This window comes from Ahaetulla prasina, chromosome 11, assembly GCF_028640845.1.
Source record: "Ahaetulla prasina isolate Xishuangbanna chromosome 11, ASM2864084v1, whole genome shotgun sequence".
In the NCBI taxonomy this organism is placed as follows: Eukaryota; Metazoa; Chordata; class Lepidosauria; order Squamata; family Colubridae; genus Ahaetulla; species Ahaetulla prasina.
The window spans coordinates 6,146,378-6,162,417 of NC_080549.1; the positions used below are offsets into that span (position 1 = coordinate 6,146,378).

General features: G+C 45.6%; 1 protein-coding gene across 1 annotated transcript; it reads left to right on the forward strand.

Moving 5' to 3' along the window:
- The first annotated feature begins 20 nt into the window (after positions 1–20).
- Positions 21–14,809, forward strand: SLC25A43 (solute carrier family 25 member 43). Its single transcript, XM_058196709.1, has 5 exons — positions 21–438; positions 2,245–2,486; positions 3,676–3,848; positions 10,329–10,463; positions 12,417–14,809. The coding sequence occupies exons 1-5, from the start codon at positions 164–166 to the stop codon at positions 12,591–12,593; spliced, it is 1,002 nt and encodes a 333-aa protein (XP_058052692.1). The 5' UTR covers positions 21–163; the 3' UTR covers positions 12,594–14,809.
- The last annotated feature ends 1,231 nt before the right edge of the window (positions 14,810–16,040 follow it).

Sequence of the window (16,040 nt, forward strand, 5' to 3'; positions counted from 1 at the left end):
CTTCCTGTTCTCCGGCCCGCCTGCCTGCCTGCCTGCTCGGTCAGCTGGCTTGTAGACACCGCCCCCGGCCGGCCGGCAGCCCTGCCCGGGGGATCGCGGAGCCTCGGCGGCCCTCGCTTCCTTCCACCGTCCCCGGGCGGCGGCTGCCCTGGCATGGTGCGCCATGGCCACTTGGAAGCGCGACGGGCGGCTGACGGCGCTGCAGCGGTTGGGTTGCGCCGGGCTAGCCGGAGCGGCGAGCCACACTTTGACGGCCCCGCTGGAAGTGCTCACCGTGCTGAGCCAGGTCGGGGCGCTACCCGGGCGGAGAACCGGCCTCTGGCGAGCGGGGAGCAACCTGTGGCGAGCCGAAGGACCGGGAGCGCTCTGGAAAGGCAACCTGACCGCCTGCTTGCGCCTCCTGCCTTACAGCGCCGTGCAGCTCGCCTCCTACCGCCGGTAAGCGAGGATGGAGAGGGAAGGAAAGGGGACCAAGCGGCGATCTGGGGCGCGTCTCCAGTATCCAACCGAGTCAAGTCATGAAAGCTAATTAGAAGTTCGGTCCGCTGGCTGAACCTGAAAATGGCCTGAGAGATTGGACCCATTCGGGAAGCAGAAAGATTCACAGGGCTGTCTTGCCCCCATGGGGACTTGCCTGTGGGCCCCATGAGCATAAGGGCCCCGTATTAATCTGTGTATTTTAACCCTTCAATGCACCTTAAGAATAACACTAACAGTGTTGAAAGGGATCTTGGAGGTCATCTAGTCCAACCCCCTGCTCGCACAGGAGACCTGTACTAGGGATTTGAACTGCCGACCTTTCTGACCCACAAGCTCGGTGTTTTAGCCACTGAGCCACCTAGTCAGACACAAGTCACTTAACAACCGTGTTAGTAACTTAACAATTGTAGTGCTTCACTTAACAACTGTGGCTAGAAAGGGCATAAAATGAGGCAAAACCGACTTAACAAATATCTTGCTTAGCATAGAAATTTTGTAATTTTAAATTTTGCCAGTTGTTAAGTCATAAGTCAAGGACTACCTCTCTATCCCTTCTCGAAGATCTTATTCTCACCCAAAATTTCGACATGGGGACCTCTATCTTTTTTTTTTTTTAGAATAGAATTTTTTATTGGCCAAGTGTGATTGGACACACAAGGAATTTGTCTTGGTGCATATGCTCTCAGCGTACATAAAAGAAAAGATACCTTCATCAAGGTACAAGACTTACAAAACTTAACGATAGTCATAGGGTACAAATTTAACACTTAATGATGCAACACTTAATGATAGTCATAGGTTACAATTAAGTAATCAGGAAACAATCAATATCAGTATAAATCGTAAGGATACAAGCAACAAAGTTAAAGTCATAAGTGGAAGGAGATGGGTGATGGGAATGATGAGAAGATTAATAGTAGTGCAGATTTAGTAAATAGTTTGACAGTGTTGAGGGAATTATTTGTTTAGCAGAGTGATGGTGTTCGGGAAGAAACTGTCCTTGTGTCTAGTTGTTCTGGTGTGCAGTGCTCTGTAGCGTCGTTTTGAGGGTAGCAGTAGAAACAGCTTACTGTATGTCCAGGATGCGAGGGGTCTGTAGATATTTTCACAGCCCTCTTTTTGTTGAACCCTCTTTATAATGATGAATCCAACATTTATCCCAGGGCGGAGGGAAAAATTGGTTGTCTCTCTTCTGGAGAGAAACATTTTGATCATCTTCCATCGCCAGAAAATATTGAGAGAAAGAGAAGAAAGTCAGTGGCTTGTTCAACTCCTTTTAACTTCTCCAGGCTTTCCATCCTCTCTTTTCCCCCTCCCCCCATTTAATAAGTCAGGTTTGTTCTGTTCTATCACAGACGAATGCACAAGGAGCATAATTGATGGACAGCCGTTTGCTGCTGAAAGCTATCCACGTCCTAACTGTGAAATTTGAGGGTAGGAGTTGAAACAGTTTATGTCCAGGATGTGAGGAATCTGTAAATATTTTTACAGCCCTTTTTTTGACTCCTGCAGTATACAGGTCCTCCATGGAAGGCAGGTTGGTAGCCATTGTTTTTTCTGCAGTTCTAATGATCCTCTGAAGTCTGTGTCTGTCTTACTGGGTTGCAGAACCAAACCAGACAGTTATGGAGATGCAGATGACAATAATTCCTCTGTAGAACTGGATCTTGAGCTGGATTAGAGCTAAAACTCCTATTGTACGATAACTCCACTCCCCAAAAATATGATTTCCCCCCCCATCCTCTTCTGTTGATCTCGCCTTAGATGCGTGATGCTGCTAATGGATGATCTCGGTCACATATCCCAGTGGAACGCCATCATGGCCGGGAGTCTGGCGGGAATGATGGCGGCCATCGCAACCTACCCAACCGAGGTGGTCAAGACCCGGTTGATCGTGCAGAACCGACTGGACCCTCCCTACAAAGGCATTCTCCATGCTTTGTACATGATTTACCACCAGGAAGGAACCTCTGCACTTTATCGGGGTGTTTCATTGTCAGTATTAGGTATTTAAGATTCCCTCTCCTCAAATCGATTGTTATTATTATCTTTCAAACTCGGCACTTTTTAAGAGGTCTGGACTCCCAGCTCCCAGAATTCTTTAAGCTGTGTGATCACTCATATATAAAGAGTTCCTCCACCAGAATCATCTATCCCGAACTTGTCTTACAAACTTGCAGCTATCATCTCTTCCAAGGACATTCCAGTAACCAATGAAGGAGCATGTTTGTAGCTCAAGGTTGAAGAGTGAGGCTGGTCCTTGAGGCTCCTTGCGCTTGGTTGTTTGCTTGGAGACCCAAGTAGGTAACATCATCATGACCCAAGTAGGTAACATCATCATGACCCAAGTAGGTAACATCATCAGGGCTAGAAGCCCTGTCCTTTCTAGATCAATGATGTTACAAGAAGCAATGGTGGGTAAACTAATCAAGGAGAGAAGCAACTTAGATCTTAGATTTTCTCCGTGATGATTTGTCCCTAACTTGGCCTTCCAGGTCTGTCCCATCGCTGCTTCACCTGAGTCCATCCGTCTTGCTTCTGGTTGTCCTCTTCTCATCCCTTCCACCTTTCCCACCCTTAGAGTCTACTCCAGAGAGCTAGTGTCGGCGGCCGGCCCCTCTAGCAGCTGAATCAGAGGAAGAGGAGGCGTAGGAGTTGGGGTCAGCATCAAGGCAACCTGGGAGCTCCAAGGGGAAATGGAGCTGGCAGAGAGAGAGGGGGACAGAGGCGGAGCCTGGGCCGTCCGTCAGCCCTCAGATGGAGAGTCAACAGCCCCCAGGTCTGGAGGTGGCAGATGAGGAAGAGGAGGAAGAGCTGGGTCCAGTGCCTGACGCGCGGATGCACAGAAGGCAGAGGAGAGGAGAGCAGTGGAAATCTATGGGCCGGTCCTTGGGACGGAAGAGCCACCACTGCTAGCGAAGCCCCACCCTAGCTCTGGGGATAAAAGTCAGGGGGCGGAGATGAATAGATGTGGCAGACAACTATCCATCTCCCTGCGGGACGGACTTATTAGCCTGCCGGCAGTCCTAATAAAAGAATCTTTTGAGTTAACTTCAGAGGGTTTGTCATATTTGGGGAGGCGGGTCAGAACATCCAGGCCTTCAAAGATATTGTCCTAGGAGATCAATATTGATACCTACGTCCCTGCCTCTGGATCTTCCTAACCAAACCTACCTCGTCTGTCTTCTCTAACAGGTGCAATCCCCTTTTCCGTTGGCTCCTTCCTTGTTTACACTCACCTGGATGAACTCTGGGGTCAACCCAGCCTCTCTTTCACACCCATGCAAAACTTCTTCAATGGCTGTCTGGCCACTGCGGTGGCCCAAACTTTCTCCTTCCCCTTTGAAACTGTCAAGAGGAAAATACAGGTAAGCCTTACCATTTTTTTTTTCACACTTGCCAAGGTAGTACAGCATGACAGCTGGCTGGGAATGGCCAGATGGTTGCCTCTCTTTGCCTCGGTGGTGACCTAAACCGATGTGCATCCTTCCCTTATAGGGAGCTGTCTATAAAAAGGTAGCAGGTGGTGGGATTCGCTGGTTGTAACAACCGATTTGCTTCGTCTGCCTTCCGGAGGTCAGAATTGGGCCATTTCTGGACTTCCGGTTCTTCCAGTAGGCCCGTTTTTTCACCCTCCCCAGGCTACAGAGGGTTTCCTGGAGCCTCCAGGAGGGCGAAAACAGCCTCCCCCGGGCACCGGAGGTCCTCCAGAGGCCCATTTCCGGATTTCCAGTACTTCCAGTAGGCCCAGTTTTTGCTTTCCTCAGGCTCCAGAGGCTCTCCTGGAGCCCCCAGGAGGGCAGAAACGGCCTCCCCCGGGCACCGGAGGCCCTCCAGAGGCAAAAAACAGGCCTGTTTCTGGATTTCCAGTAGGCCCGTTTTTCGCCTTCCCAGAGACTCCGTGCATGCCCTGCACTTACCGGGCATCCAAAATGGGCCACGTGGAGACTGCTGGGAAGGGCGGGAGAGGCGGGCAGGGTGAGCCAGTTCTTGGAACAACCGGTTTGCCGAACCAGTTTAAAGTTTACATCCGGTTTACCCGAACTGGTCCGAACTGGCTGAATCCCATCCCTGCAGGTAGCCCTCGACCTTACAAGCATTCATTTAGTGACTGTTCAACTGGGAAAAAAATGACTTAGGACCGTTTTTCACACTAACGACCGTTGAGGCATCCTCATGGTCAGGTGATCCAAATTTGGACCCTTGGCAACCGACTCGGACTTATGACAATTGCAGCATCCTGGGGTCATCCGTTAAGCCGTTGTTAAATTAGTCACACGGTTGTTAAGTGAATCAGGGCCCCCCACAGACTTGGCTTTTCCGAAGGTCACGAAAGGGGAATCGCACAACCCCGGAAACCCTTGCAACCGTCATAAATGTGAGCCAGTTGCCAAGCATCCGAATGTAAATCACGCGTGCTGCAACGGTCATAAGACTGAAAAATGGTCTTAAGTCACTTTTTTCAGTGCTGTAGTCACTTCGGTCACTAAGTGAAACGTTGTAAGTCGAGGACTCCCTGTATAGCAGGGGTAGTCAGCCTTTTTATACCTACCGCCCACTTTTGTATCTCTGTTAGTAGTACAATTTTCTAACCGCCCACCGGTTCCACAGTAATGCGCTGTGTATTGTCGTCTGCACATGCCTCTTGCGCATCGTGGATTGGGTTTGGGGTTTGGGGGGGGTGCCGGTTACCAGCTCTGCTTGTCTGTTACAGCTGGGTGGTGTGGGGGGAGATGCGTGAGCTATTCTGGGACGAGGCTCCTTTGTTTGCGGTCGCACTATAGCGCCATTTAGTTTCACTTATGTAACGTGAACTAAACTTATGCGCGAGCGATACAAATAGCATATTTTCAGAAATTTAAATTGTCACGGGGAATTTTATGAAAACCTAATGAAAATGTTTTTAAATAATGCTATGAAAATTTTTTAAAAAGCCAATTAATTAAAAAAAGGAAAGTGCTTCAGTATCGGACAAAACCCCTACCGCCCACCATGAAAGCTGGAACGCCCACTAGTGGGCGGTAGGGACCAGGTTGACTGCCACTGGTGTATAGGGTTGAAGAAGAAGAAAGTCTTGCTTCTTTTGAACCACTAGGGGGCGCCCTGCTGCTACTTAAGTCTACCCCTGACTTAGAACTTCCTTTCTATTGCAGAATTTCCTTAACAGATGTCTCACTTAGTGACAGAAATTTTGGGCTCCATTGTGGCCATAAGTTGAGGACTTGCATTTCAACCCTTTCAAGGGCGGGTAATTCTCAGTCGGTGACCATAATGGAGCCTGCCCTGTGGTCACATGAGTGACCTGATTTTATGACCTTCTTGTGACAGTCATTAAACGAACCCAGTAATTTCCAGTTTCCAGCAAAACCGTCATAAAATGTGGTCACTGGACTGCAGAGAGAAAGTTTTGTTGTCAAGTATTGTTGTCAATGCCAATGGCATTGGGCCGGGTTATTTACGGGACCGCCTACTGCTACCGAATACCTCTCACCGACCCGTGCGCTCTCACAGAGAGGGTCTCCTCAGGGTGCCGTCAGCGAGGCAGTGCCGGCTGGCGACGCCCAGGGGAAGGGCCTTCTCTGTGGGGGCTCCCACCCTCTGGAACGAACTACCCCCCGGACTTCGTCAGCTTCCGGACCTTCGGACCTTCCGCCGCGGGCTTAAAACATACTTATTTAATTGTGCAGGTCTGAGCTAGATTTTAAATTTATGGGTTTTAATTGGCTTTTATTCTTACATTTTAATTAACGGGCTTATAGAATAAGTTTTTTAATTGTTTTATATTGTATTTATGTGTTTTGAGTTTTTTAAGTGCCTGTGAACCGCCCTGAGTCCTTCGGGAGATAGGGCGGTATATAAATACGATTAAATAAATAAATAAATAAATAAATAAGTACCCAAATTGCGATTGTGTAACTGCAAGGCAGGGGGGCCCAACCACCACAATTTCAGAATCCGGTTTGTAAACTCCCTTTTTCCAAGTATATCTTATATCTTTGAACGGTCGCCAAGCAAAGACCAACGGTTGTAAGACGAGGACCACTTGTCATACAGCTAGTCCTCGACTTACAACCACAACGGAGCCCAAAATTTCTGCTGCTGAGTGAGAAATTTGTTAAGTCAGTTTCGCTCCCTTTTACGACCTTTCTCGCAACATAAGCAAATCGCAGCAGTTCGTATGTTCCTGACAGGGCCGTTAAGCGAACCGGGCTCCCTCCCCCCATTGACTTTGCTTGTCAAAAGGTCACAAAGGGGATTGCAGTGACTTTGGGACACAGCCACGGTCATAAGTATGAACCAGTTTGGAATAAATTGGAATAAATAGAGAATAGAATAGAACAGAACAGAACAGAACAGAATAGAATAGAATAGAATAGAATAGAATAGAACAGAACAGAACAGAACAGAACAGAACAGAACAGAACAGAATAGAATTTTTATTGGCCAAGTGTGATTGGACACACAAGGAATTTGTCTCTGGTGCATATGCTCTCAGTGTACATAAAAAGACAAGATACACTGGTCAAGAATCATAAGGTACAACACTTAATGATAGTCATAGGCTACAAATAAGCAATCAGGAAACAATCAATATCAATATAAATCGTAAGGATACAAACAACAAAGTTACAATCATGCAGTCGTAAGTGGGAGGAGATGGATGTTAGGAATGATGAGAAGATTAATAGTAACAGTAATGCAGACTTAGTGACTAGTTTGACAGTGTTGAGGGAATTCTTTGTTTAGCAGAGTGATGGCCTTCGGGAAAAAACTGTCCTTGTGTCTAGTTGTTCTGCTGTGCAGTGCTCTATAGCGTCGTTTTGAGGGTAGGAGTTGAAACAGTTTATGTCCAGGATGCGAGGGGTCTGTAAATATTTTCACAGCCCTCTTTTTGACTCGTGCAGTATACAGGTCCTCCATGGAAGGCAGGTTGGTAGCCATGGTTTTTTTCTGCAGTTCTAATGATCCTCTGAAGTCTGTGTCTGTCTTGTTGGGTTGCAGAGCCAAACCAGACAGTTATAGAGGTGCAGATGACAGGCTCAATAATTCCTCTTTAGAACTGAATCAGCAGCTCCTTGGGCAGTTTGAGCTTCCTGAGTTGGCGAAGAAAGAACATTCTTTCTTACTCAAAGGTCGCAGGTGTGAAAAAGGCCACAGGTTTCCTTTCCCCCCCCCCAACACTATTGTAACTTGGAGCAGTCGCTAAATGAACTGTTTGGAAGTCCAGGACTACCTGCGGTTGAAAAGGGCAGGTTGCATATCCTCTAAACATGGCATTCATCTGCTTGGCTGGCACCCATCCGCTGAAGCTCTGCCCCAGCAGGGCATCTTTCCCGAAACTGAAACACGAACTGCCAAGTTTGCAAATCAGAGTTGATCCTCCATGACCAGAGGGGATCATTTAGGCTTATCGCCTCTGGAATCTGTCTTTGCAGATTGATTTATTCTAAGGTCAGAGTCAGAAAGAGGAAGCGGCATTTATATTTAAGTCTGCCCCACACGGGCATGCTTTTAAACGTTCTTTCTTCGGGTTTTGGTCTGTTGGCGTGCCAGCCCATCACAGGCGGCAGGCTCTGAAAGGGGTAGCATTGTGCTAAGGAGGACATGTCAATCATACATGTATAAGAATGACAGAGCACCTGGGGAACGTCCGAACTAATGAAGGACAATATTTGTAGCTCAGGGTTGATAGGGGGAGGGGGTTATTATTTATTTATTTTATTTTATTTTATTTATTCGTCGTAACAATATATACAAGTATAACATAGAGGATTATATAATATATAAACATATATATGAGGAGAAACGAGGTACTATAAACACATATATATATAGGGGAAGAAACAATAGGACAGGAACGGTAGGCACGTTTGTGCTCTTATGCACGCCCCTTAGAGTCCTCTTAGGAAAGTGGTGAGGTCAACCGTGGATAGATTTAGAGTAAAACTTTTGGGGTTATGAGAAGAAACCACAGAGTCAGGTAACGCATTCCAAGCATATATAATTCTGTTACAGAAATCGTGTTTTCTGCAATCTAAACTGGAGCGGTTGACATTGAGTTTAAATCTGTTGGTAGCTCTTGTGATATTGTTATTGAAACTAAAAAAGTCATTGACAGGAAGGACATTACAACGGATGATTTTATGAGCTAAACCCAGGTCCTGTCGAAGGCGACGAAGTTCCAAGTTTTCTAGACCCAGGATATCAAGTCTGGTGGAATTATGGTGCTCTCTCTGAGCTTCCTTGTATTCTTGCAGACGTTTCATGACCCAAACTAGGTAACATCATCAGGGCTGCAAGCGGGGGGTGGGATTCAGCTGGTGCAGACAAGTTCAGGCAAACCGGATGCTAATTTTACATCTGGTTCGCCGAACTGGTAGTTGCAAGGACTGGCTGGCCCCACCCACCCCTCCCCGCCCAAGAATCTCCACGCAGCTCATTTTAGTTGCCAGGTAAGTGCAGCGACTGCGCAGAGGCTCGGGGAGGGCGAAAAACGGACCTCCTGGAAGTTCTGGAATTTTGGAAACAGGCCTCCGGAGGGTCTCCAGAGCCCAGGGGAGGCCATTTTCATCCTCTCAGAAGCTTGAGAAAAGCCTCTGGAGCCTGGGGAGGGCAAAAAACAACTTCCGAAGGCAGCTTCTGTTCTCACTGTCAGAAAATTTCTCCTTATTTCCAGGTTGAATCTCTCCTTGTTCAGTTTCCATCCATGATTCCTTGTCTGGCCTTCGGGTGCCTTAGAAAATAGCTTGACCCCCTTCGTCCTCTCTGTGGCAGCCCCTCAAGTATTGGAACATTGTTATCATGTCTTCCCTGGTCCTTCTCTTCACCAGACTAACCATGCTCAGTTCCTGCAACCGTTGCCTTCAGAAGTTGTGGGAGCTCCATCACTGAAAGCTTTCAAAAAGAGACTGGACTGCCATCTGTCAGAAATGGTGTAGGATCTCCTGCTTAGGTGTGGTGGGGGGAGGGAGGTTGGACTAGATGACCTACAAGGTCCCTTCCAACTCTGTTAAATCTGTTCATCGTATGTTTCAGCCTCCAGTCCCCTGATCCTCTTGGTTGCTCTTCTCTGCACTTTTTCTAGAGTCTCAACATATTTTTTATAGTGTAGATGCAGTATTCTAGGTGTGGTCCATATACCGTGTTTGTGTTTGTTAAGGTAACAATTCTTCTGTTAAGCCAGGGTTACAGTTGCTATAACCAGAAATCATTCAACAAAGGAAAAATATAGAATAGAATAGAATTTTATTGGCCAAGTGTGATTGGACACACGAGGAATTTGTCTTTGGTGCATATGCTCTCAGCGTACATAAAAGAAAAGATACGTTCACCAAGAATCATAAGGTACAACACTTAATGATAGTCATAGAATAGAATAGAATAGAATAGAATAGAATAGAATAGAATAGAATAGAATAGAATAGAATTTTATTGGCCAAGTGTGATTGGACACACGAGGAATTTGTCTTTGGTGCATATGCTCTCAGCGTACATAAAAGAAAAGATACATTCACCAAGAATCATAAGGTACAACACTTAATGATAGACAAATTTCTTGTGTGTCCAATCATACTTGGCCAATAAAATTCTATTCTATTCTATTCCATTCCATTCCATTCCATTCCATTCCATTCCATTATTAGGAATATATATAAGTTGATTGAATGCAATAACTACTGATCAATTTTACTAGTTTTACTTGTATCAGAATATATGACACACAGGTGTCACACTGTTCACACATTGGTTTGATATGTTTGTAAAAAAAAAAAAGGGAATTGCAGAAAATGGATTTCTTTAGATTTGAAAGGAGTCGAGTTCACTGCCTTTGTTCTCTTCCCGAGCAGGCTCAGAGCCCTCGCCTCCCTGGTTCTGGAGGGGTTGACGTCCGTTTTACCGGCGTGATAGATTGTTTTAAACAGACGGTAAAAACCAAAGGAGTCCTGGCGCTCTGGAACGGACTAACTGCCAATTTACTCAGGGTAAGTTTTCCAAGCCTTTCCTAGTCAATTCCAACGGACGTCCGTCTTCTGCACTTCTTCCTTCTCCCTTCATTCGCAGGTAGTCCTTGACTTACAACCATTCATTTAGTGACCTTTTGACTCCTATTTATGACAGTTGAGGTGTCCTAGGGTCACGTGAGCACCAGGAGTGGGTTTCACATATTGTTGCCACTGGTTCGCCATGCACGCGCATGCTCACTTCGGTCGCACACACGCACCATCGCAGCATATGCAACCAGCCTTCCACGCATGCGCCCGGCCTTCTGTGTGCCCGCTGCATATGCCCCCAGCCTTTCACACATGCACTTTGCTTGCACGCGCGCCTTCCGCGAATGCTCCCAGCCTTGAAAACGTGGCTATATAGGACTGCATTACATCTGCCGCTACCGGTTCGCTTGAACCTGTCTGAACCGGCTAAATACCATCTCTGGTGAGCACCTTTTGTTAAGCACTGAAAAACAAAAAAAAAAGAGACTTAGGACTGCTTTTCACACTTACGACCGTTACAATATCCTCATGATCGTGCGATCAGAATTCAGATGCTTGACCACCAATTCACATTTATGATGGTTGCAGCGTCCCAGGGTCACGTGATCCTCTTTTGCGACCTTCTGACAAGCAACGTCAACTGGGGGAAGCCAGGTTCACTTAACAACCGGGTTACTCACTTAACAACGGCAGTAAGATTTGCTTAACACTGGGGCTAAAACGGTTGTTTAAATGGGGGGAAATTCACTTAAGTGTCTTGCTTAGCCACGGGCTCAGTTGTGGTCATAAGACAAGGACTACAGTACCTGTGCCGTCTTATCTTTTTTTCAGTTGCTGGTTTGTTTGTTTTTTAATGGAAATGCAAGATTGCTATACAGCTTAACCAAAGAGACTATTTTTGTAACAGTATCTATCTATCTATATATATACTTTTTTCTTTTTTAAAGTTTAAAGAGACACAGCTGAAACAAAATATCTTTTTTTTTTAAAAAAAGCAAGTGTATAAAGTCCCACCAGTTACAAATGTGTTGCGACTTGTTAAAATTTGATTCCATCTGAGTAGACACCTTTGTGTTCATGCCGCAAAGAACAGCTCCCCTTCAATTCACGAAATAAAATATTAATGGCTACAGTATTTTCCCACAGACCCGCCTCCTAGAGAGATAAAACGGTCTCTTAAGTCAGAAAAATATTAAGATTCGAGTTTAGAATAGAACAGAATTTTTTATTGGCCAAGGGTGATTGGACACACAAGGAATTTGTCTCTGGTTGCATATGCGTAAAATATGGTGAATAGAATAGAATAGAATAGAATAGAATAGAATAGAATAGAATAGAATAGAATAGAATAGAATAGAATAGAATTTTTTATGGGCCAAGTGTGATTGGACACATAAGGAATTTGTGTTGGTGCATATGTTCTCGGTGTACATAAAAGAAAAGATACGTTCATCAAGAATCATAAGGTACAACAGTTAATGATAGTCATAGATTACAAATAAGCAATTAAAGAATAGAATAGAATAGAATAGAATAGAATTTTTTATTGGCCAAGTGTGATTGGACACACAAGGAATTTGTCTTGGTGCATATGCTCTCAGTGTACATAAAAGAAAAGATCATCAAGAATTCTAAGGTACAACACTGATAGTCATAGGGTACAAATAATCAATCAAAGAATAGAATAGAATAGAATAGAATAGAATAGAATAGAATAGAATAGAATAGAATAGAAATTTTTTTGGCCAAGTGTGATTGGACACAGAAGGAATTTGTCTTTGGTGCATAAGCTCTCAGTGTACATAAAAGAAAAGATACGTTCATCAAGAATGATAAGGTACAACACTTATTGATAGTCATAGCGTACAAATAAGCAATCAGGAACCAATCCATATCAATATATTTTTGAAGGTCATTTTACCTTTCCGTGTTTTATTTATCCAGATCGTCCCTTATTTTGGGATCATGTTCAGCACTTTTGAATTTTGTAAACGGGTCTGCCTGTACCGGAATGGTTACACCGATTCTCCTTTACGCAATGCACTTACTCCCGGCATAGACCAGAGCTTACAACCTCAGGAACTGCAAGACTTAAGGCTCCTCGGACGAAGAAACTTCTAAGCATCTGGATGTGTTTTTCGAAACGCAGCTTCCCAGCCAAAAAAAAAAAAGAGACACTGAGATTCCCAGCCAGCTGTCTTGTCTTCCATGGAATTGCTGCCAAAGCCAAACTCAAGGAAATGGGACATAATTTCCTTATTCACGACGGTCTGAGCAAACAGACAACCTCCAAGTTTATAAAAATCCATCGACCATCCATTGATTGCCAGCGATTGAACTGTGACGCTGTCTTAAGTTTGGTGGTTTTCTTGCAGACGTTTCATGACCCGATGAGGTAACATCATCAGCGCTGGAGGGGAAGTGAGGTTTGTTTTCATATAGATAACGCGAGAGCAAACCTGACTCCCTTCTAGCGCTGGTGAGGTTACCTCGTTGGGTCAGGAAACGTCTGCAAGAAAACAGCCAAGCTCAGAGAGCAGCAAAGACCCCAGACTTCAACCCTGTGTTACGAACATTCTCTTCCAACTATTGATTGGAATGATATTGCCAATTTTTCTCTCCTAACCAGTCAATCCTTGGTGACACGGATCATCGGAAAGAGGGACAAGGGGCCAATGAGAGACAATCTCGTATCCTGAAATCACGTGTGGACTATTGGGGACCATAGCTGGAGAGAAATTGTGTACGTGAGGAGGAGGAGGCTAAAGAGAAAACCTTCTCTCCATCAAAATCTCCCACCCACCCACCCACCCGGCCACCGAGAGCTAGTTGACAGACGCCAGATTAGAAATGTCTCCGACAGGTTGAGTTTCCACAGGTTGGAATTTGAACAGGGTGGTTGAACTTTTAATTTATGCAAAACAGCAACCATTCACCTACCTGTCCGTCCCTGCCTTAGATTCCGAAATGGGAAAGTCCGAAAAAGTCTGTATTATGTGCTGCTTGGATTCTGCTGGAGCAGGGATGGCTAACCTTTTCCGGACCAAATGCCCAAAGCGTGCGCCCGAACCTCTAAAATGCAATGCGCGCGTGGCCCCCATGCATGCGCTTCACCCCCGCGCATGCACGCATGGCCCCCTGCATGAGCCCTGCTCCTGCGCATGTATGCGTGGGCCCCCAGCATGCACCCCACCCCCCAGGTGGCAGAGACCCAAAGACCAGCTGGCTGGTGGGACGTGTGCGCGCATGTGCGGCAAAGCTGAACTTGGGCGAGGGCTTGCGCGGCCACAGAGAGGACATTGCATGCCACCTCTGGCACACGTGCCATAGGTTACACCAGCGGTTCTCAACCTGTGGGTTGTGACCCCATTGGGGGTCGAATGACGATTTGCCAGGGGTCGCCTAAGACCATCGGCAATATGGGAAGTATACTTGGGAGTCGAGGAATCGCGCTCCAATGGTTGACTCCACAAGCCAGCTGCAGGCTCTTCAAATCGCTAGCCGAATTTGGCTTCAGGCGCGATGAATTAAAAAAGAGAGAAATCTTTGCTCTGATGTCTCCCTCTCAAGCCAGCTGCAATCACTCCCAATCGCTAGCCTAATCTGGCTTCAGGCGCCATAAACTTAATAAGGGAGGAGTCTCCGCTTTAATGCCTCCGTCCTCAAGGCAATCGCAAGCAGTTCAGATCGCTAGCCAATATGGCTTCAGGCGCGATAAATGCAAAACGAAAATAATTTTACGGTTGGGGTCGCCACATCGTGGGGAATTGTATTAAAGGGGTTGCCACATCATGGGGAATTGTATTAAAGGGGTCACCACATCGTGGGGAATTGTATTAAAGGGGTCGCAGCACTTTAAAGGTTGAGAACCACTGGGTTACACCATCACAGTACTAGAGTCTTCCGGTGTAACTGTAGTCTTAAATCTCCTTTTTTTTCTTAGATCCCTAAAAAGCTTGCAAAAGGACCAAATGTAAAACAAAATTCCCTCTGTTCAAATCTTGAAATATAACACGCCAGCATGGTTCTTTTCCCTTCCTCGTCATTTTTTAATGGTAGATACCTGTCAAAAGGCGTGATTCTGTCCTAACACATTCCCTAAAAAGCTTGCAAAAGAGGAGCAGTGACCAAATGTACAGCAAAATTCGCTCTTCTCCAAATCATGACATATAATACGCCAGCATGGTTCTTTCCCTTCCTGGTCATTTTACGGTAGACATCTGCCAAAAGTTGTGATGCTGTCAAGAGTTGTTCTAAAATTCCTAGCAATAACGGGTTTTAATGTGTTTTCTTGCTGCACACTTGATACCGAACTTATTAAACAGGAGAACAAACGACCCTAATGGCTTAAAAGGTTTGTCTTGTGATTGGGTGGTCTGGGCCTATTAACAAATTGGGCGTTTGTCCTGCTATCTCAATCTACTGAAGTCCGAATGACAGAGTTGGAAGGGGCCTCGGAGGTTTTCTAGTCCATACTTATACTATTTCAAACAAATGGATGTCCAATTTCTTCTTGAAAGCTTCCAGGGATGAAGCTCTCACAACTTCCGAAGGCAACTTCTGTTCCATCGGTTGATTGTTCTCACTGTCAGAAAATTTGTCCATATTTCAAGGTAGAATCTCTCCTTGTTCAGTTTCCATCCATTATTCTTTGTCTGGCCTTCAGGTGCTTTGGAAAATAGCTTGACCCCCTTCCTCCTCTCTGTGGCAGCCCCTCAAATATTGGAAGACTGCTATCCTGTCTCCCCTGGTCCTTCTCTTCACTAGACTAGCCATGCCCAGTTCCTGCAACCGTTCATCGTATGTTTTAGCCTCCAGGCCCCTAATCATCCTGGTTGCTCTTCTCTGCACTCTTTCCAGAGTCTCAACATCTTTTTGATTGCGCATAGCTTCTGGATATTAAAATGGCAGCAATAAATGCATTATGGAAATGACAAGCGCGAAACAAACAAAAGGAATATATGCAGGTAAATTATGCGGTTGCCTTGGGCCGAGTTTTTCAAAGTGGACAGATTGAGATCCTTGGAATCTCTAAGGAGATCCACTAAGGGTAAAAGAGAAGGAAGTAATCACCCCAATTTAGAAACAGGCATCCATAGCAATTTTTTAAGGGTAGTCTCAGCTCTGGCAAGCCACTTATAGAAATATCGCTAGGAAGACTTCAGGGAATTATCTAAGCCATTTGATTTATTTACGACACAAATTTAGGCAGCTGCCCAATTCGCACAACCGGTGACACCATCGCTAGAAGTCCAAAACTAACTTGAAAGGCACAACTTTCCTTTCCAAATCAGAAAGAACATTCTCCGGTGTCTCGTTTTAAGTTGGACGCAAAGTGGCTTCAAGTCTGTTGATTTGATGCGGCAAAACAAAAAAAGCCAAATTAAAAATAATTCTTATTGGCCTAATTATTATTACAGGACACGGATTGCATGATTCAGCTAGGATACCACTTGCCAGCAGCTCTCAAAGCCCAGCTGCCATTTAGGCCATTTATTTGTTACGTGAAGGTCAAAAGAAAATGTAAGATACAAGCTGCCCGGCTTTTGTGTGGATTTGGGGGACCCG